The 21,656-nt window shown below is 49.8% G+C and overlaps 1 protein-coding gene across 3 annotated transcripts in view; it reads left to right on the forward strand.

Annotated features, from left to right (window-relative positions):
- The window catches only part of TRAIP (TRAF interacting protein), a 129,337-nt gene that overhangs the window by 23,521 nt on the left and 84,160 nt on the right, over positions 1 to 21,656 (forward strand). For all 3 annotated transcript variants that reach the window (XM_063941422.1, XM_063941423.1, XM_063941421.1), the window contains exon 2: positions 7,561 to 7,618. In XM_063941422.1, the coding sequence (XP_063797492.1) occupies positions 7,561 to 7,618 (58 nt within the window). The remainder of the gene's footprint in view (positions 1 to 7,560; positions 7,619 to 21,656) is intronic.

Raw genomic sequence — 21,656 nt, forward strand, 5'->3', positions numbered from 1 at the left:
AAAATTCTGCACCACCAAATTCAAGGTATGTGCAAAACATGGGACGTGCTGGAATTTGCCCATATTTAATGCACACACAATATTGCTGGCGTTGTCCGATGCCACAAATCCACAGGAGAGTCCAATTGGGGTAAGCCATTCCGCGATGATCTTCCTCAGTTGCCGTAAGAGGTTTTCAGCTGTGTGCGTATTCTGGAAACCGGTGATACAAAGCGTAGCCTGCCTAGGAAAGAGTTGGCGTTTGCGAGATGCTGCTACTGGTGCCGCCGCTGCTGTTCTTGCGCCGGGAGTCCATACATCTACCCAGTGGGCTGTCACAGTCATATAGTCCTGACCCTGCCCTGCTCCACTTGTCCACATGTCCGTGGTTAAGTGGACATTGGGTACAGCTGCATTTTTTAGGACACTGGTGACTCTTTTTCTGAGGTCTGTGTACATTTTCGGTATCGCCTGCCTAGAGAAATGGAACCTAGATGGTATTTGGTACCGGGGACACAGTACCTCCAACAAGTCTCTAGTTGGCTCTGCAGTAATGATGGATACCGGAACCACGTTTCTCACCACCCAGGATGCCAAGGCCTCAGTTATCCGCTTTGCAGTAGGATGACTGCTGTGATATTTCATCTTCCTCGCAAAGGACTGTTGAACAGTCAATTGCTTACTGGAAGTAGTACAAGTGGGCTTACGACTTCCCCTCTGGGATGACCATCGACTCCCAGCGGCAACAACAGCAGCGCCAGCAGCAGTAGGCGTTACACGCAAGGATGCATCGGAGGAATCCCAGGCAGGAGAGGACTCGTCAGAATTGCCAGTGACATGGCCTGCAGGACTATTGGCATTCCTGGGGAAGGAGGAAATTGACACTGAGGGAGTTGGTGGGGTGGTTTGCGTGAGCTTGGTTACAAGAGGAAGGGATTTACTGGTCAGTGGACTGCTTCCGCTGTCACCCAAAGTTTTTGAACTTGTCACTGACTTATTATGAATGCGCTGCAGGTGACGTATAAGGGAGGATGTTCCGAGGTGGTTAACGTCCTTACCCCTACTTATTACAGCTTGACAAAGGGAACACACGGCTTGACACCTGTTGTCCGCATTTCTGGTGAAATACCTCCACACCGAAGAGCTGATTTTTTTGGTATTTTCACCTGGCATGTCAACGGCCATATTCCTCCCACGGACAACAGGTGTCTCCCCGGGTGCCTGACTTAAACAAACCACCTCACCATCAGAATCCTCCTGGTCAATTGCCTCCCCAGCGCCAGCAACACCCATATCCTCCTCATCCTGGTGTACTTCAACACTGACATCTTCAATCTGACTATCAGGAACTGGACTGCGGGTGCTCCTTCCAGCACTTGCAGGGGGCGTGCAAATGGTGGAAGGCGCATGCTCTTCACGTCCAGTGTTGGGAAGGTCAGGCATCGCAACCGACACAATTGGACTCTCCTTGTGGATTTGGGATTTCGAAGAATGCACAGTTCTTTGCTGTGCTGCTTTTGCCAGCTTGAGTCTTTTCATTTTTCTAGCGAGAGGCTGAGTGCTTCCATCCTCATGTGAAGCTGAACCACTAGCCATGAACATAGGCCAGGGCCTCAGCCGTTCCTTGCCACTCCGTGTCGTAAATGGCATATTGGCAAGTTTACGCTTCTCCTCCGACAATTTTATTTTAGGTTTTGGAGTCCTTTTTTTTCTGATATTTGGTGTTTTGGATTTGACATGCTCTGTACTATGACATTGGGCATCGGCCTTGGCAGACGACGTTGCTGGCATTTCATCGTCTCGGCCATGACTAGTGGCAGCAGCTTCAGCACGAGGTGGAAGTGGATCTTGATCTTTCCCTAATTTTGGAACCTCAACATTTTTGTTCTCCATATTTTAATAGGCACAACTAAAAGGCACCTCAGGTAAACAATGGAGATGGATACTAGTATACAATTATGGACTGCCTGCCGAGTGCAGACACAGAGGTAGCCACAGCCGTGAACTACCGTACTGTACTGTGTCTGCTGCTAATATAGACTGGTTGATAAAGAGATGTCTATGTAACTATGTATGTATAAAGAAGAAAGAAAAAAAAAACCACGGTTAGGTGGTATACAATTATGGACGGACTGCCTGCCGAGTGCAGACACAGAGGTAGCCACAGCCGTGAACTACCGTACTGTACTGTCTGCTGCTAATATAGACTGGTTGATAAAGAGATGTCTATGTAACTATGTATAAAGAAGAAAGAAAAAAAACCACGGTTAGGTGGTATACAATTATGGACGGACTGCCTGCCGAGTGCAGACACAGAGGTAGCCACAGCCGTGAACTACCGTACTGTACTGTGTCTGCTGCTAATATAGACTGGTTGATAAAGAGATGTCTATGTAACTATGTATGTATAAAGAAGAAAGAAAAAAAAACCACGGTTAGGTGGTATACAATTATGGACGGACTGCCTGCCGAGTGCAGACACAGAGGTAGCCACAGCCGTGAACTACCGTACTGTACTGTGTCTGCTGCTAATATAGACTGGTTGATAAAGAGATGTCTATGTAACTATGTATGTATAAAGAAGAAAGAAAAAAAAACCACGGTTAGGTGGTATACAATTATGGACGGACTGCCTGCCGAGTGCAGACACAGAGGTAGCCACAGCCGTGAACTACCGTACTGTACTGTGTCTGCTGCTAATATAGACTGGTTGATAAAGAGATGTCTATGTAACTATGTATGTATAAAGAAGAAAGAAAAAAAAACCACGGTTAGGTGGTATACAATTATGGACGGACTGCCTGCCGAGTGCAGACACAGAGGTAGCCACAGCCGTGAACTACCGTACTGTGTCTGCTGCGACTGGATGATAAATGATATAAAAAATATATATATATCACTACTGCAGCCGGACAGGTATATATTATAGAGAAATAGAGACCTAGGCGCTATAGTACAAACGTGCTGCTGAAACTCCTATTGATGGACAGATAAGCATTTGAACTACTTTTATCCTGTACGCATAAACTTTGGCTATCTTGTGTCCATGGAACAATTGGTTACTGATTCCCTTGCACATAGAACGGACAGATAAGCTTTTAAGATTTTAAAATCTTGTACGTGTGTTGTCTAGCCGTGTTTTGTATTGTTCATTAAAATCTGTATTTTATGTCGTGAAGCTACAGATTATAATTTTATTGGGAATAGCAAAAATTCCCTAAAAAACTGGCACCTTATATAGCATAATTGCTCTATTTTTACCTGTGAACGATACACACTATGTTTGCTGTTTCTTCTTTTACATGATTCCCAAAATGATGAATACCGGATTGAAGTTTTGTTTTTATCAGATAAGTGCCTAAGGCCATTTTTAATAATCTTGTGATCCACCTAATTAATTCCAGTATAACCATCACTACACTCATTAGCGCTTGTACTCTTCACTACCCAGGTATATATTATATATTATATAATGACGGACCTGCTGGACACTGTCTGTCAGCAGAATGAGTTTTATTTTTATAGAACAAAAAAAACAACAACACACAAGTGAAGTCACACGACGAGTGTTTAACTTTTTCAGGCAATCACAATATAAGTATACTACTAACTATACTGGTGGTCAGTGTGGTCAGGTCACTGGTCAGTCACACTGGCAGTGGCACTCCTGCAGCAAAAGTGTGCACTGTTTAATTTTAATATAATATTATGTACTCCTGGCTCCTGCTATAACCTATAACTGGCACTGCAGTGCTCCCCAGTCTCCCCCACAATTATAAGCTGTGTGAGCTGAGCAGTCAGACAGATATATAATATATATAGATGATGCAGCACACTGGGCTGAGCCTGAGCAGTGCACACAGATATGGTATGTGACTGAGTCACTGTGTGTATCGCTTTTTTCAGGCAGAGAACGGATATATTAAATAAACTGCACTGTCTGGTGGTCACTCACTATATAATATTATGTACTCCTGGCTCCTGCTATAACCTATAACTGGCACTGCAGTGCTCCCCAGTCTCCCCCACAATTATAAGCTGTGTGAGCTGAGCAGTCAGACAGATATATAATATATATAGATGATGCAGCACACTGGGCTGAGCCTGAGCAGTGCACACAGATATGGTATGTGACTGAGTCACTGTGTGTATCGCTTTTTTCAGGCAGAGAACGGATATATTAAATAAACTGCACTGTCTGGTGGTCACTCACTATATAATATTATGTACTCCTGGCTCCTGCTATAACCTATAACTGGCACTGCAGTGCTCCCCAGTCTCCCCCACAATTATAAGCTGTGTGAGCTGAGCAGTCAGACAGATATATAATATAATATATATAGATGATGCAGCACACTGGGCTGAGCCTGAGCAGTGCACACAGATATGGTATGTGACTGAGTCACTGTGTGTATCGCTTTTTTCAGGCAGAGAACGGATATATTAAATAAACTGCACTGTCTGGTGGTCACTCACTATATAATATTATGTACTCCTGGCTCCTGCTATAACCTATAACTGGCACTGCAGTGCTCCCCAGTCTCCCCCACAATTATAAGCTGTGTGAGCTGAGCAGTCAGACAGATATATAATATATATAGATGATGCAGCACACTGGGCTGAGCCTGAGCAGTGCACACAGATATGGTATGTGACTGAGTCACTGTGTGTATCGCTTTTTTCAGGCAGAGAACGGATATATTAAATAAACTGCACTGTCTGGTGGTCACTCACTAGTAAACTCTCTGCACTCTCTACACTTCTACAGTACTCCTCCTAGTCCTAAGCTCCAGTAAATCTCTCTCTCTTATAATCTAAATGGAGAGGACGCCAGCCACGTCCTCTCCCTATCAATCTCAATGCACGTGTGAAAATGGCGGCGACGCGCGGCTCCTTATATAGAATCCGAGTCTCGCGATAGAATCCGAGCCTCGCGAGAATCCGACAGCGTCATGATGACGTTCGGGCGCGCTCGGGTTAACCGAGCAAGGCGGGAAGATCCGAGTCGCTCGGACCCGTGAAAAAAACCATGAAGTTCGTGCGGGTTCAGATTCAGAGAAACCGAACCCGCTCATCTCTAATACACACACATACACACACACACACACACACACACACACACACACACACACACACACACACCTGTATGCTGTATACACACACTCCTACCTCCCTGTATGCTGTATACACACACACCTACCTCCCTGTATGCTGTATACACACACACCTACCTCCCTGTATGCTGTATACACACACACACCTACCTCCCTGTATGCTGTATACACACACACACCTACCTCCCTGTATGCTGTATACACACACACACCTACCTCCCTGTATGCTGTATACACACACACACACCTACCTCCCTGTATGCTGTATACACACACACCTACCTCCCTGTATGCTGTATGCACACACACCTACCTCCCTGTATGCTGTATACACACAAACACACCCCTACCTACCTCGCTGTATATATACATATATACACACACACACACACCCTACCTACCTCGCTGTATATACACACACACACCTCCCTGTATGCTGTATATATACACACACACACACACACACACACACACACACACACACACACCTACCTTCCTGTATGCTGTATACACACACCGACCTCCCTGTATGCTGTACACACACACAGACACACACACCCCTGTATGCTGTATACACACACAGACACACACACCCCTGTATGCTGTATACACACACTGTATGCTGTATATGTGTGTGTATGTATGTGTGTGTGTGTGTGTGTGTGTGTATATATATATATATATATATATAACCCCCCCCCCCCCCCCCTGTATGCTGTCTATACACACACCTACCTCCCTGTATGCTGTGTATATATACACACACACCTACCTCCCTGTATGCTCTGTGTGTGTGTGTGTGTGTATATATATATATATATATATATATATATATATATATATATATATATATATACACACCCCCACCCTCCCTCCATCCCTCCCTGTATGCTGTATATACACACACCTACCTCCCTGTATGCTGTACACCCCCCCCCCCCCTGTATGATGTATATACATACACACACACACACACACACACACACACACACACACCTCCCTGTGTGCTGTAGCTACCTCCCTGTGTGCCGTATACATGTACCTACCTCCCTGTATGCTGTATACACACTTACCTGACTGTGTATACAATCACTGTGTACACACCTACCTGACTACTGTATATACACTCACTGTATACACACCTACATGAGTGTACACTGTGCTCACCTACCTCACTGTATACTGTGTACACACCTACCTGACTACTGTATATACACTCACTGTATACTGTGTAGACGCCTACCTGAGTGTACACTGTGCTCACCTACCTCACTGTATACTGTGTACACACCTACCTGACTACTGTATATACACTCACTGTATACTGTGTATACACCTAACGGAGTGTATGCTGTGTTCACTGTATATACACCTACCTGAGTGTACACTGTGCTCACCTACCCTTCACTGTATAACATTGCTGTATACTGTGTACACACCTACCTGGGTATACACTGTGCTCACAGTATACACTCCTACCTGAGTGTACACTGTGCTCCCCTACCTCACTGTATACACTGTGCTCACCTTATACTGTATACTCGCCTACCTAACTGTGTACAGTGTACACACCTTCAGTACCTGAGTGTAAACTGTGATCACAGCATACTGTACCTATCTCACTGTATACGGTATACACACCTTCCTGAGTATATGTTGTGCTCACTGTGTACACACCTATCTGAGTGTACACTGTGCTCACCTACCTCACTGTATAACATTGCTGTATACACGCTTGCCTTAGTGTATACTCGCCTATCTCACTGTATTCGGTGTACACACCTACCTGAGAGTACACTGTGCTCACTGTATACACACCTACCTGAGTGTACACTCTGCTCGCCTACCTCACTGTATACTGTGTACACACCTAGCTGAGTATTCACTGTGCTCACTGTATACACGCATACCTGAGTGTACACTCTGCTCGCCTACCTCACTGTATACCCTCGTTGTGTACACACCTAGCTGAGTATACACAGTGCTTACTGTATGCACACCTACCTGAGTGTACTGTGCTCACCAATCATACTGTATACGCACCTTCCTTACTGTATATCAGGGATAGGGAACCTTTGGCCCTCCAGCTGTTGTTGAACTACACATCCCAGCATGCCCTGCAACAGTTTTAGCATGGCCAAATAGTAAACTGTAGCAAGGCATGCTGGTATGTGTAGTTCAACAACAGCTGGAGGGCCGAAGGTTCCCCACCCCTGCTGTATGTACACCTACCTGAGTATACACTGTGCTCATCTACCTCACTGTATGCACACCTACCTGAGTACTGTATACACTCATTACATACTGCGTACATGTGTATTCCGTCATCTTATACCGTATACCATGTGCCAGTTACGTAGGTTCCTATTGTTCAGCGCTGTGCCACTAGTACCGTGTACGTGCCCCGCGTAAGGGGTAATAACTGGGAAAGTCTGTGACCGGCTGTTATTTCTTCCTGTCTCCTTAGTCTACAGCAATGGTTCAGTTCTGCTCCAAGCCGCACCTGTCCTCAGTGCCGGATCCAGGTAAGCACAGCCCCGCCCAGTAGCACCATGTTCCGGGTTATCACTGCCGGGGGCATCTCATAGGAAGTGACAATGGTTCAGTTCTGCTCCAAGCCGCACCTGTCCTCAGTGCCGGATCCAGGTAAACACAGCCCCGCCCAGTAGCACCATGTTCCGGGTTATCACTGCCGGGGGCATCTCATAGGAAGTGACAATGGTTCAGTTCTGCTCCAAGCCGCACCTGTCCTCGGTGCCGGATCCAGGTAAGCACAGCCCCGCCCAGTAGCACCATGTTCCGGGTTATCCCTGCCGGGGGCATCTCATAGGAAGTGACAATGGTTCAGTTCTGCTCCAAGCCGCACCTGTCCTCAGTGCCGGATCCAGGTAAGCACAGCCCCGCCCAGTAGCACCATGTTCTGGGTTATCACTGTCGGGGGCATCTCATAGGAAGTGACAATGGTTCAGTTCTGCTCCAAACCACACCTGTCCTCAGTGCCGGATCCAGGTAAGCACAGCCCCGCCCAGTAGCACCATGTTCCGGGTTATCCCTGCCGGGGGTATCTCATAGGAAGTGACAATGGTTCAGTTCTGCTCCAAGCCGCACCTGTCCTCAGTGCCGGATCCAGGTAAGCACAGCCCTGCCCAGTAGCACCATGTTCCGGGTTATCACTGCCGGGGGCATCTCATAGGAAGTGACTGGTTCAGTTTCTCTCCTTGCTAACTGTTATATATCAAAATCTGCAATGGTTTATTATACACCTGTAGAGTCACCTCAGTCTGCTACCACTCGCTCTGTAACCCCTGACCCCTCTCTCTGTTCTGCTGTCCTGCCCCCTTCATCCGGCAGCTATACTATACAGCTGTCCTCTCCTGCTAGGGTCTGCCCCATCTTCCTAGCAGTGGAAGGGGCGGGGTGCGCCCTGGTTCCCACTTTGTGTGCATGTTGCAGATGGGGCAGACCAAACAAAGGAAGGCCCAGTTCTCCACTCAAAGTAATAATTTGCTCTGGTGCCCTCTGGAAATTGATAGAAGACAACAGAAAAACCCATCAGCAGTCAGAGACTTAAAAAAACTATACTGAAATGTCACTTACCATCTCGGGGCTCACATAGTCCTTAGTCAAGGTGAGAAAACAGATAAAGTGACTAGCTTACCTTAAATGGGGAGAAGCCCACCAAGTGTGACGTGGTGGTACAGTGTCCAGCGTGCTGCAGCCTCCTCTATACCCCACCTGTGCTGACTACATAGTGACCAGTGTGTTCCTTCTGTTATACAGCGAGTCCGTCCCTTATTACTGTCCCTGTGTAGACGTGTACTGGTGGTGGTACAGTGTCCAGCGTGCTGCAGCCTCTACACCCCACCTGTGCTGACTACATAGTGACCAGTGTGCTCCTTCTGTTATACAGCGAGTCCGTCCCTTATTACTGTCCCTGTGCAGACGTGTACTGGTGGTGGTACAGTGTCCAGCGTGCTGCAGCCTCCTCTATACCCCACCTGTGCTGACTACATAGTGACCAGTGTGTTCCTTCTGTTATACAGCGAGTCCGTCCCTTATTACTGTCCCTGTGCAGACGTGTACTGGTGGTGGTACAGTGTCCAGCGTGCTGCAGCCTCCTCTATACCCCACCTGTGCTGACTACATAGTGACCAGTGTGCTCCTTCTGTTATACAGCGAGTCCGTCCCTTATTACTGTCCCTGTGCAGACGTGTACTGGTGGTGGTACAGTGTCCAGCGTGCTGCAGCCTCCTCTATACCCCACCTGTGCTGACTACATAGTGACCAGTGTGTTCCTTCTGTTATACAGCGAGTCCGTCCCTTATTACTGTCCCTGTGCAGACGTGTACTGGTGGTGGTACAGTGTCCAGCGTGCTGCAGCAGCCTCTATACCCCACCTGTGCTGACTACATGGTGACCAGTGTGCTCCTTCTGTTATACAGCGAGTCCGTCCCTTATTACTGTCCCTGTGCAGACATGTACTGGTGGTGGTACAGTGTCCAGCGTGCTGCAGCCTCCTCTATACCCCACCTGTGCTGACTACATAGTGACCAGTGTGCTCCTTCTGTTATACAGCGAGTCCGTCCCTTATTACTGTCCCTGTGCAGACGTGTACTGGTGGTGGTACAGTGTCCAGCGTGCTGCAGCAGCCTCTATACCCCACCTGTGCTGACTACATGGTGACCAGTGTGCTCCTTCTGTTATACAGCGAGTCCGTCCCTTATTACTGTCCCTGTGCAGACATGTACTGGTGGTGGTACAGTGTCCAGCGTGCTGCAGCCTCCTCTATACCCCACCTGTGCTGACTACATAATGACCAGTGTGCTCCTTCTGTTATACAGCGAGTCCGTCCCTTATTACTGTCCCTGTGCAGACATGTACTGGTGGTGGTACAGTGTCCAGCGTGCTGCAGCCTCTATACCCCACCTGTGCTGACTACATAGTGACCCAGTGTGCTCCTTCTGTTATACAGCGAGTCCGTCCCTTTTCTCTATCGTCCTTGTGGATGCTGGGGTTCCTGAAAGGACCATGGGGAATAGCGGCTCCGCAGGAGACAGGGCACAAAAAGTAAAGCTTTCCGATCAGGTGGTGTGCACTGGCTCCTCCCCCTATGACCCTCCTCCAGACTCCAGTTAGATTTTTGTGCCCGGCCGAGAAGGGTGCAATCTAGGTGGCTCTCCTAAAGAGCTGCTTAGAGAAAGTTTAGCTTAGGTTTTTTATTTTACAGTGAGTCCTGCTGGCAACAGGATCACTGCAACGAGGGACTTAGGGGAGAAGGAGTGAACTCACCTGCGTGCAGGATGGATTGGCTTCTTGGCTACTGGACATCAGCTCCAGAGGGACGATCACAGGTACAGCCTGGATGGTCACCGGAGCCGCGCCGCCGGCCCCCTTGCAGATGCTGAAGTAAGAAGAGGTCCAGAATCGGCGGCTGAAGACTCCTGCAGTCTTCTAAAGGTAGCGCACAGCACTGCAGCTGTGCGCCATTTTCCTCTCAGCACACTTCACACGGCAGTCACTGAGGGTGCAGGGCGCTGGGAGGGGGGCGCCCTGGGAGGCAAATGAAAACCTTTTTTTGGCGAAAAATACCTCACATATAGCCCCCAGAGGCTATATGGAGATATTTAACCCCTGCCAAGATTCACTAAATAGCGGGAGACGAGCCCGCCGAAAAAGGGGCGGGGCCTATCTCCTCAGCACACAGCGCCATTTTCTCTCACAGAAAGCCTGGAGAGAAGGCTCCCAGGCTCTCCCCTGCACTGCACTACAGAAACAGGGTTAAAACAGAGAGGGGGGGCACTGATTTTGGCGATATTGAGATATATATAAAGATGCTATAAGGGAAAACACTTATATAAGGTTGTCCCTATATAATTATAGCGTTTTGGTGTGTGCTGGCAAACTCTCCCTCTGTCTCCCCAAAGGGCTAGTGTGGGTCCTGTCCTCTGTCAGAGCATTCCCGGTGTGTGTGCGCTGTGTGTCGGTACGTGTGTGTCGACATGTATGAGGACGATGTTGGTGAGGAGGCGGAGAAATTGCCTGTAATGGTGATGTCACTCTCTAGGGAGTCGACACCGGAATGGATGGCTTATTTAGGGAATTACGTGAGAATGTCAACACGCTGCAAGGTCGGTTGACGACGTGAGACGGCCGACAAACTATTAGTACCGGTCCAGGCGTCTCAGAAACACCGTCAGGGGCGTTAAAAACGCCCATTTACCTCAGTCGGTCGACACAGACACGGACACTGAATCCAGTGTCGACGGTGAATAAACAAACGTATTTCTCATTAGGGCCACACGTTAAGGGCAATGAAGGAGGTGTTGCATATTTCTGATACTACAAGTACCACAAAAAAGGGTATTATGTGGGAGTGAAAAAACTACCTGTAGTTTTTCCTGAATCAGATAAAATAAAATGAAGTGTGTGATGATGCGTGGGGTTACCCCGATAGCAAATATTGGCGTTATACCCTTTCCCGCCAGAAATTAGGGCGCGTTGGGAAACACCCCTTAGGGTGATAAGGCGCTCACACGCTTATCAAGTGGCGTTACCGTCTCCAGATACGGCCGCCCTCAAGGAGCCAGCTGATAGGAAGCTGGAAAGATATCCTAAAAAGTATATACACACATACGGTGGTTATACTGCGACCAGCGATCGCCATCAGCCTGGAGATGCAGTGCTGGGTTGGCTTGGTCGGATTCCCTGACTGAAAATATTTTATTCATATAGAGCATTTAATAGGATGCATTCTATATATATGTACGTGAGATGCACAGAGGGATATTTGCTCTCTGGCATCAAGATAAGTACGTTGTCCATATCACCCAGAAGATGTCATGGACACGACAGTGGTCAGGTGATACAGATCCCATACGGCACATGGAAGTATTGCCGTATAAAGGGAAGGAGTTAGTTGGGGTCGGTCCATCGGACCTGGGGACCACGGCAACAGCTGGGAAATCCAACCTTTTTACCCCAAGTTACATCTCAGCTGAAAAAGACACCGTCTTTTCAGCCTCAATCCTTCCTTTCCCATGAGGGCATGCAGGCAAAAGGCCAGTCATATCTGCCCAGACATAGAGGTAAGGGAAGTAGACTGCAGCAGGCAGCCCCTTCCCAGGAAAAGAAGCCCTCCACCGCGTCTGCCAAGTCCTCAGCATGACGCTGGGGCCGTGCAAGCGGACTCAAGGTGGGGGGGGTAGTCTCAAGAGTCTCAGCGCGCAGTGGGATCACTCGCAGGTTGACCCCTAGATAGTACAAGTATTATCCCAGGGGTACAGATTGGAGAGTCGAGACATCTTCTCCTCGCAGGTTTCTGAAGTCTGCTTTACCAACGGCTCCCTCCGACAGGGAGGCAGCATTGGAAACAATTCACAAGCTGTATATCCAGCAGGTGATAATCAAAGTACCCCTCCTACAACAAGGAAAAGGGTATTATTTTTCCACACTATATTGTGGTACTGAAGCCAGACGGCTTGGTGAGACATAGTCTAAACTGAAATCTTTGAACACTTACATAAAAGGTTCAAATCGAGATGGAGTCACTCAGAGCAGTGATAGCGAACCGGAAAAAAGGGGACTATATGGTGTCCCTGGACATCAAGGATTACCTCCATGTCCAAATTTGCCCTTCTCAACAAGGGTACCTCTGGTTCGTGGTACAGAACTGTCAATATCAGTTTCAGACGATGCCGTTTGAATTATCCACGGCACCCCGGGCCTTTTACCAAGGTAATGGCCGAAAAGATGTTTCTTCAAAGAAAAAAGGCATCTAAATTATCCCTTACTTGGACGATATCCTGAAAAGGGCAAGTTCCAGAGAACAGTTGGAGGTCGGAAGAGCACTATCTAAAGTAGTTCTACGACAGCACGACTGGATTCTAAATATTCCAAGAATCGCAGCTGTTTTCCGACGATACGTCTGCTGTTCCTAGGAATGATTCTGGGCATAGTCCAGAAAAAGGTGTTCCTCCGGGAGGAAAAAGCCAAGGAGTTATTCGACCTAGTCAGAAACCTCCTAAAACCAGGCCAAGTATCAGTGCATCAATGCACAGGAGTCCTGGGAAAAATGGTGGCTTCTTACGAAGCGATTCCATTCGGCAGATCTCAGGGGATTTGCTGGACGAATGGTCCGGATCGCATTTTCAGATGCATCAGCGGATAATCCTGTCTCCAAGGACAAGGGTGTCTCTTCTGTGGGGGCTGCAGAGTGCTCATCTTTTAGAGGGCAGCACACTCAGCATTCAGGACTGTGTTCTGGGGACCACGGATACCAGCCTGAGAGGCTGGGGAGTAGTCACACAGGGAAAAAATTTCCAAGGAAGTGTGGTCAAGTCTGGAGACTTCTCTCCACATGAATATACTGGAGCTAAGGGCAATTTACAATGCTCTGAGCCTAGGAAGACTCCTGCTTCAAAGTCAACCGGTGCTGATCCAGTAGGACATCATCATGGCGGTCGCCCACGTTATCAGACGGGGCGACACAAGAAGCAGGAGGGCAATGACAGCAAGGATTCTTCGCTGGGTGGAAAATCATGTGATAACACTGTCAGCAGTGTTCATTCCGGGAGTGGGCAACTGGGAAGATTTCCTCAGCATAAATGAATTCCACCCGGAAAAGTGGAAACTTAATCTGGAAGTTTCCACATGATTGTAAACCGTTGGGAAAGACCAAAGGTGGTTATGATGGCGTCCCACCTGAAGCGCCAGGTCAAGAGACACTCAGGCAATAGCTGGGACGCTCTGGTAACACCGTCGGTGTACCAGTCGGTGTATGTGTTCCATCCTCTGCTTTTCATACCCAATGTATTGAAAATGATAGGAAGGAGAGGAGTAAGAACTATACTCGTGGCTCCGGTTTGGCCAAGAAGGACTTGGTTCCCGGAACTTCAAGAGATACTAAGAAGGGTCTTGATTCGGCAAGAACCGTGTCTGTTCCGGGACTTACCGCAGCTGCGTTGACGCCAAGGCGGGTGAACGCCGGATCCTAAGGGAAAGAGGCATTCCGGAAGAGGTCATCCCTACCCTGGTCAGAGCCAGGAAGGAGGTGACCGCACAACATTATCACCACTTAGGTGAAAATATGTGCCAGGGTGTGAGTCCAGGAAGGCTCCACGGAAGAATTTCAACTAGGTTAATTTCTACATTTCCTGCAAACAGGAGTGTCTATGGGTCTCAAATTGGGTCCATTAAGGTTCAAATTTCGGCCTGTTGATTTTCTTCCAGAAAGAAATTGGCTTCAGTTCCTGAAGTCCAGAAGTTGTTAAGGGAGTACTGCATATACAGCCCCTTTGATGTCTCCAGTGGCACTGGGCGATCTCAACGTAGTTTTGGGATTCCTAAAAAATCACATTGGTTTAAACAACTCAAATCTGTGGATTTGATATATCTCACATGGAAAATGACCATGCTGTTGGTCCTGGCCTCGGCCAGGCGAGTGTCAGAATTGGCGGCTTTATCTCACAAAGCCATATCTGATTGTCCATTCGGACAGAGCAAAGCTGCGGACTCGTCCCCAGTTTCTCCTTAAGGTGGTGTCAGCGTTTCACCTGAACCAGCTTATTGTGGTACCTGCGGCTACTAGGGACTTGGAGGACTCCAAGTTGCTGGATGTTATCAGGGCCCTGAAAATATAGTTTCCAGGTTGGCTGGAGTCAGGAAATCTGACTTGCTGTTTATCCTGTATGCACCCAACAATGCTGGGTGCTTCTGCTTCTAAGCAGTCGATTGCTCGTGGGATTGGTAGCACAATTCAACTTGCACATTCTGTGGCAGGCCTGCCACAGTCTAAATCTGTTAAGGCCCATTCCACAAGGAAGGTGGGCTCATCTTGGGCGGCTGCCCGAGGAGTCTCGGCATTACAACTTTGCCGAGCAGCTACGTGGTCGGGGGAGAACACGTTTGTAAAATTCTACAAATTTGATACCCTGGCTGAGGAGGACCTGGAGTTCTCTCATTCGGTGCTGCAGAGTCATCCGCACTCTCCCGCCCGTTTGGGAGCTTTGGTATAATCCCCATGGTCCTTTCAGGAACCCCAGCATCCACAAGGACGATAGAGAAAATAAGAATTTACTTACCGATAATTCTATTTCTCGGAGTCCGTAGTGGATGCTGGGCGCCCATCCCAAGTGCGGATTATCTGCAATACTTGTACATAGTTATTGCTAACTAAATCGGGTTATTGTTGTTGTGAGCCATCTTTTCAGAGGCTCCGCTGTTATCATACTGTTAACTGGGTTCAGATCACAGGTTGTACAGTGTGATTGGTGTGGCTGGTATGAGTCTTACCCGGGATTCAAAATTCCTCCCTTATTGTGTACGCTCGTCCGGGCACAGTACCTAACTGGAGTCTGGAGGAGGGTCATAGGGGGAGGAGCCAGTGCACACCACCTGATCGGAAAGCTTTACTTTTTGTGCCCTGTCTCCTGCGGAGCCGCTATTCCCCATGGTCCTTTCAGGAACCCCAGCATCCACTACGGACTCCGAGAAATAGAATTATCGGTAAGTAAATTCTTATTACTGTCCCTGTGCAGACGTGTACTGGTGGTGGTACAGTGTCCAGCGTGCTGCAGCCTCCTCTATACCCCACCTGTGCTGACTACATAGTGACCAGTGTGCTCCTTCTGTTATACAGCGAGTCCGTCCCTTATTACTGTCCCTGTGCAGACGTGTACTGGTGGTGGTACAGTGTCCAGCGTGCTGCAGCCGCCTCTATACCCCACCTGTGCTGACTACATAGTGACCAGTGTGCTCCTTCTGTTATACAGCGAGTCCGTCCCTTATTACTGTCCCTGTGCAGACGTGTACTGGTGGTGGTACAGTGTCCAGCGTGCTGCAGCCGCCTCTATACCCCACCTGTGCTGACTACATAGTGACCAGTGTGCTCCTTCTGTTATACAGCGAGTCCGTCCCTTATTACTGTCCCTGTGCAGACATGTACTGGTGGTGGTACAGTGTCCAGCGTGCTGCAGCCTCCTCTATACCCCACCTGTGCTGACTACATAGTGACCAGTGTGCTCCTTCTGTTATACAGCGAATCCGTCCCTTATTACTGTCCCTGTGCAGACATGTACTGGTGGTGGTACAGTGTCCAGCGTGCTGCAGCCTCTATACCCCACCTGTGCTGACTACATGGTGACCAGTGTGCTCCTTCTGTTATACAGCGAGTCCGTCCCTTATTACTGTCCCTGTGCAGACGTGTACTGGTGGTGGTACAGTGTCCAGCGTGCTGCAGCCTCCTCTATACCCCACCTGTGCTGACTACATAGTGACCAGTGTGCTCCTTCTGTTATACAGCGAGTCCGTCCCTTCTTACTGTCCCTGTGCAGACGTGTACTGGTGGTGGTACAGTGTCCAGCGTGCTGCAGCCTCTATACCCCACCTGTGCTGACTACATAGTGACCCAGTGTGCTCCTTCTGTTATACAGCGAGTCCGTCCCTTATTACTGTCCCTGTGCAGACGTGTACTGGTGGTGGTACAGTGTCCAGCGTGCTGCAGCCTCCTCTATACCCCACCTGTGCTGACTACATAGTGACCAGTGTGCTCCTTCTGTTATACAGCGAGTCCGTCCCTTATTACTGTCCCTGTGCAGACATGTACTGGTGGTGGTACAGTGTCCAGCGTGCTGCAGCCTCCTCTATACCCCACCTGTGCTGACTACATAGTGACCAGTGTGCTCCTTCTGTTATACAGCGAGTCCGTCCCTTATTACTGTCCCTGTGCAGACATGTACTGGTGGTGGTACAGTGTCCAGCGTGCTGCAGCCTCCTCTATACCCCACCTGTGCTGACTACATAGTGACCAGTGTGTTCCTTCTGTTATACAGCGAGTCCGTCCCTTATTACTGTCCCTGTGCAGACATGTACTGGTGGTGGTACAGTGTCCAGCGTGCTGCAGCCTCTATACCCCACCTGTGCTGACTACATGGTGACCAGTGTGCTCCTTCTGTTATACAGCGAGTCCGTCCCTTATTACTGTCCCTGTGCAGACGTGTACTGGTGGTGGTACAGTGTCCAGCGTGCTGCAGCCGCCTCTATACCCCACCTGTGCTGACTACATAGTGACCAGTGTGCTCCTTCTGTTATACAGCGAGTCCGTCCCTTATTACTGTCCCTGTGCAGACGTGTACTGGTGGTGGTACAGTGTCCAGCGTGCTGCAGCCTCCTCTATACCCCACCTGTGCTGAGTACATAGTGACCAGTGTGCTCCTTCTGTTATACAGCGAGTCCGTCCCTTATTACTGTCCCTGTGCAGACGTGTACTGGTGGTGGTACAGTGTCCAGCGTGCTGCAGCCTCCTCTATACCCCACCTGTGCTGACTACATAGTGACCCAGTGTGCTCCTTCTGTTATACAGCGAGTCCGTCCCTTATTACTGTCCCTGTGCAGACATGTATTGGTGGTGGTACAGTGTCCAGCGTGCTGCTGCCGCCTCTATACCCCACCTGTGCTGACTACATGGTGACCAGTGTGCTCCTTCTGTTATACAGCGAGTCCGTCCCTTATTACTGTCCCTGTGCAGACATGTACTGGTGGTGGTACAGTGTCCAGCGTGCTGCAGCCTCTATACCCCACCTGTGCTGACTACATGGTGACCAGTGTGTTCCTTCTGTTATACAGCGAGTCCGTCCCTTATTACTGTCCCTGTGCAGACGTGTACTGGTGGTGGTACAGTGTCCAGCGTGCTGCAGCCTCCTCTATACCCCACCTGTGCTGACTACATAGTGACCAGTGTGCTCCTTCTGTTATACAGCGAGTCCGTCCCTTATTACTGTCCCTGTGCAGACGTGTACTGGTGGTGGTACAGTGTCCAGCGTGCTGCAGCCTCCTCTATACCCCACCTGTGCTGACTACATGGTGACCAGTGTGCTCCTTCTGTTATACAGCGAGTCCGTCCCTTATTACTGTCCCTGTGCAGACGTGTGGTGGTACAGTGTCCAGCGTGCTGCAGCCGCCTCTATACCCCACCTGTGCTGACTACATGGTGACCAGTGTGCTCCTTCTGTTATACAGCGAGTCCGTCCCTTATTACTGTCCCTGTGCAGACATGTACTGGTGGTGGTACAGTGTCCAGCGTGCTGCAGCCGCCTCTATACCCCACCTGTGCTGACTACATGGTGACCAGTGTGCTCCTTCTGTTATACAGCGAGTCCGTCCCTTATTACTGTCCCTGTGCAGACATGTACTGGTGGTGGTACAGTGTCCAGCGTGCTGCAGCCGCCTCTATACCCCACCTGTGCTGACTACATAGTGACCAGTGTGCTCCTTCTGTTATACAGTGAGTCTGTCCCTTATTACTGTCCCTGTGCAGACATGTACTGGTGGTGGTACAGTGTCCAGCGTGCTGCAGCCTCCTCTATACCCCACCTGTGCTGACTACATGGTGACCAGTGTGCTCCTTCTGTTATACAGCGAGTCCGTCCCTTATTACTGTCCCTGTGCAGACGTGTACTGGTGGTGGTACAGTGTCCAGCGTGCTGCAGCCTCCTCTATACCCCACCTGTGCTGACTACATAGTGACCAGTGTGCTCCTTCTGTTATACAGCGAGTCCGTCCCTTATTACTGTCCCTGTGCAGACGTGTACTGGTGGTGGTACAGTGTCCAGCGTGCTGCAGCCTCCTCTATACCCCACCTGTGCTGACTACATAGTGACCAGTGTGCTCCTTCTGTTATACAGCGAGTCCGTCCCTTATTACTGTCCCTGTGCAGACGTGTACTGGTGGTGGTACAGTGTCCAGCGTGCTGCAGCCTCCTCTATACCCCACCTGTGCTGACTACATAGTGACCAGTGTGCTCCTTCTGTTATACAGCGAGTCCGTCCCTTCTTACTGTCCCTGTGCAGACGTGTACTGGTGGTGGTACAGTGTCCAGCGTGCTGCAGCCTCTATACCCCACCTGTGCTGACTACATAGTGACCCAGTGTGCTCCTTCTGTTATACAGCGAGTCCGTCCCTTATTACTGTCCCTGTGCAGACGTGTACTGGTGGTGGTACAGTGTCCAGCGTGCTGCAGCCTCCTCTATACCCCACCTGTGCTGACTACATAGTGACCAGTGTGCTCCTTCTGTTATACAGCGAGTCCGTCCCTTATTACTGTCCCTGTGCAGACGTGTACTGGTGGTGGTACAGTGTCCAGCGTGCTGCAGCCTCCTCTATACCCCACCTGTGCTGACTACATAGTGACCAGTGTGCTCCTTCTGTTATACAGCGAGTCCGTCCCTTATTACTGTCCCTGTGCAGACGTGTACTGGTGGTGGTACAGTGTCCAGCGTGCTGCAGCCTCTATACCCCACCTGTGCTGACTACATAGTGACCAGTGTGCTCCTTCTGTTATACAGCGAGTCCGTCCCTTATTACTGTCCCTGTGCAGACATGTGGTGGTGGTACAGTGTCCAGCGTGCTGCAGCCTCCTCTATACCCCACCTGTGCTGACTACATGGTGACCAGTGTGCTCCTTCTGTTATACAGCGAGTCCGTCGCTTATTACTGTCCCTGTGCAGACGTGTACTGGTGGTGGTACAGTGTCCAGCGTGCTGCAGCCTCCTCTATACCCCACCTGTGCTGACTACATAATGACCAGTGTGCTCCTTCTGTTATACAGCGAGTCCGTCCCTTATTACTGTCCCTGTGTAGACGTGTACTGGTGGTGGTACAGTGTCCAGCGTGCTGCAGCCGCCTCTATACCCCACCTGTGCTGACTACATAGTGACCCAGTGTGCTCCTTCTGTTATACAGCGAGTCCGTCCCTTATTACTGTCCCTGTGCAGACATGTACTGGTGGTGGTACAGTGTCCAGCGTGCTGCAGCCTCTATACCCCACCTGTGCTGACTACATAGTGACCCAGTGTGCTCCTTCTGTTATACAGCGAGTCCGTCCCTTTATTACTGTCCCTGTGCAGACGTGTACTGGTGGTGGTACAGTGTCCAGCGTGCTGCAGCCGCCTCTATACCCCACCTGTGCTGAGTACATAGTGACCAGTGTGCTCCTTCTGTTATACAGCGAGTCCGTCCCTTATTACTGTCCCTGTGCAGACGTGTACTGGTGGTGGTACAGTGTCCAGCGTGCTGCAGCCTCCTCTATACCCCACCTGTGCTGACTACATAGTGACCAGTGTGCTCCTTCTGTTATACAGCGAGTCCGTCCCTTATTACTGTCCCTGTGCAGACGTGTACTGGTGGTGGTACAGTGTCCAGCGTGCTGCAGCCTCCTCTATACCCCACCTGTGCTGACTACATAGTGACCAGTGTGCTCCTTCTGTTATACAGCGAGTCCGTCCCTTATTACTGTCCCTGTGCAGACGTGTACTGGTGGTGGTACAGTGTCCAGCGTGCTGCAGCCTCCTCTATACCCCACCTGTGCTGACTACATAGTGACCAGTGTGCTCCTTCTGTTATACAGCGAGTCCGTCCCTTATTACTGTCCCTGTGCAGACGTGTACTGGTGGTGGTACAGTGTCCAGCGTGCTGCAGCAGCCTCTATACCCCACCTGTGCTGACTACATGGTGACCAGTGTGCTCCTTCTGTTATACAGCGAGTCCGTCCCTTATTACTGTCCCTGTGCAGACGTGTACTGGTGGTGGTACAGTGTCCAGCGTGCTGCAGCCGCCTCTATACCCCACCTGTGCTGACTACATAGTGACCAGTGTGCTCCTTCTGTTATACAGCGAGTCCGTCCCTTATTACTGTCCCTGTGCAGACGTGTACTGGTGGTGGTACAGTGTCCAGCGTGCTGCAGCCTCCTCTATACCCCACCTGTGCTGACTACATGGTGACCCAGTGTGCTCCTTCTGTTATACAGCGAGTCCGTCCCTTATTACTGTCCCTGTGCAGACGTGTACTGGTGGTGGTACAGTGTCCAGCGTGCTGCAGCCGCCTCTATACCCCACCTGTGCTGACTACATAGTGACCAGTGTGCTCCTTCTGTTATACAGCGAGTCCGTCCCTTATTACTGTCCCTGTGCAGACGTGTACTGGTGGTGGTACAGTGTCCAGCGTGCTGCAGCCTCTATACCCCACCTGTGCTGACTACATAGTGACCCAGTGTGCTCCTTCTGTTATACAGCGAGTCCGTCCCTTATTACTGTCCCTGTGTAGACGTGTACTGGTGGTGGTACAGTGTCCAGCGTGCTGCAGCCTCCTCTATACCCCACCTGTGCTGACTACATGGTGACCAGTGTGCTCCTTCTGTTATACAGCGAGTCCGTCCCTTATTACTGTCCCTGTGTAGACGTGTACTGGTGGTGGTACAGTGTCCAGCGTGCTGCAGCCTCCTCTATACCCCACCTGTGCTGAGTACATAGTGACCAGTGTGCTCCTTCTGTTATACAGCGAGTCCGTCCCTTATTACTGTCCCTGTGCAGACATGTATTGGTGGTGGTACAGTGTCCAGCGTGCTGCAGCCGCCTCTATACCCCACCTGTGCTGACTACATAGTGACCAGTGTGCTCCTTCTGTTATACAGCGAGTCCGTCCCTTATTACTGTCCCTGTGCAGACATGTACTGGTGGTGGTACAGTGTCCAGCGTGCTGCAGCCTCTATACCCCACCTGTGCTGACTACAT

The sequence above is a fragment of the Pseudophryne corroboree genome, chromosome 9 (assembly GCF_028390025.1).
Source record: "Pseudophryne corroboree isolate aPseCor3 chromosome 9, aPseCor3.hap2, whole genome shotgun sequence".
Lineage (NCBI taxonomy): Eukaryota > Metazoa > Chordata > Amphibia > Anura > Myobatrachidae > Pseudophryne > Pseudophryne corroboree.